Consider the following 1,056-nt stretch of genomic DNA (forward strand, 5'->3'; position numbering starts at 1 on the left):
TGCTAAGATATAGACATTAACATGACATCACATTACAAGTGAACACTTTGGGTAAACTAAAAATGCTTTATGGAAAATTGCATTGGCTCATAGAAAACGAGAATCATTGAATGTTTCGTAGATTGTCAAAAATATACAAAAAATCTGTGCTCGGGAACATTTGTAGAACGAAATCTAGAAAAATACACCTTCCCTGCCATAAAGTGACGAAAGAAAAGGCACTGCACAAGGCCCTTTGTGCCCTCCAACAAAAACAAGCGGAGCCGCCGGTCCTGGAGATTGATGCTGGAGTTCAGAACATCCAGAACATAGTTGAACAAGATGATAACGGGAGATCGGGTGAACAAAATCTGGCTCGAGAAATTTCTGGAAGACTGTTTCTTCACTATAAAAGTAATCTATCGAGAGTAAAGCGATAGAAATGCCTTGGTTTAGTTTCATATCTACAGCCAGATATATATATATATATATATATATATATATATATATATATATATATATATATATATATATATATGTATATATATCAGCAGTCAATTTCTTAAATGCTGAGACGTGTTGCTCGACCAAACTAGACTATCTGGCTCAATGTTGGAGCATTAAAATATAGAACTGCATTGGTTCGAGGATTGTAAAGTTATGTTAAGGGGTTTCCCCAATCCCTCGATGAACACACTGCATCCACCACTATGGATCCTTCTTGAGGACACGAGACATCTTCCGACGAACCTGAGAGTCCTGCATAGATGCCCTTTCAGCACAGAAGTGTTAAGGCATGACGTGTCGGACTCTTGCACAACAACAAAGTTCTAGAAAAATAGAACTATTAATATTGATCTGAACATCAATATTAAGTCACGGCATTTATGAGAAAAATGTAAATCTTGAGTGAGTATTTTCACTCACATGATTATGAAAAACATACTGTGGAACCCTAACATATCATAGTTCAAAGTTCACTTGGCAGGTTCAGTTTGCACATCAGTCGAGGTCTGGTTATCACTTCTGCCTTTACGTCTCGTGGCGCCCGGCGTAGCTACTCTGTTGACTCTCTTC

General features: G+C 37.9%; 1 protein-coding gene across 1 annotated transcript in view; it reads right to left on the reverse strand.

The window, feature by feature from the left end:
- Positions 1-453: 453 nt before the first annotated feature.
- LOC113802204 (uncharacterized) overlaps positions 454-1,056 on the reverse strand; it is a 27,616-nt gene continuing 27,013 nt past the window's right edge. The window contains exon 5 of the mRNA XM_070131579.1: positions 454-1,056. This exon is cut by the window's right edge and continues 2,210 nt beyond it. Coding sequence (XP_069987680.1) covers positions 957-1,056 — 100 coding nt within the window. The 3' untranslated portion in view covers positions 454-956.

This window comes from Penaeus vannamei, chromosome 16 (assembly GCF_042767895.1).
Source record: "Penaeus vannamei isolate JL-2024 chromosome 16, ASM4276789v1, whole genome shotgun sequence".
Lineage (NCBI taxonomy): Eukaryota > Metazoa > Arthropoda > Malacostraca > Decapoda > Penaeidae > Penaeus > Penaeus vannamei.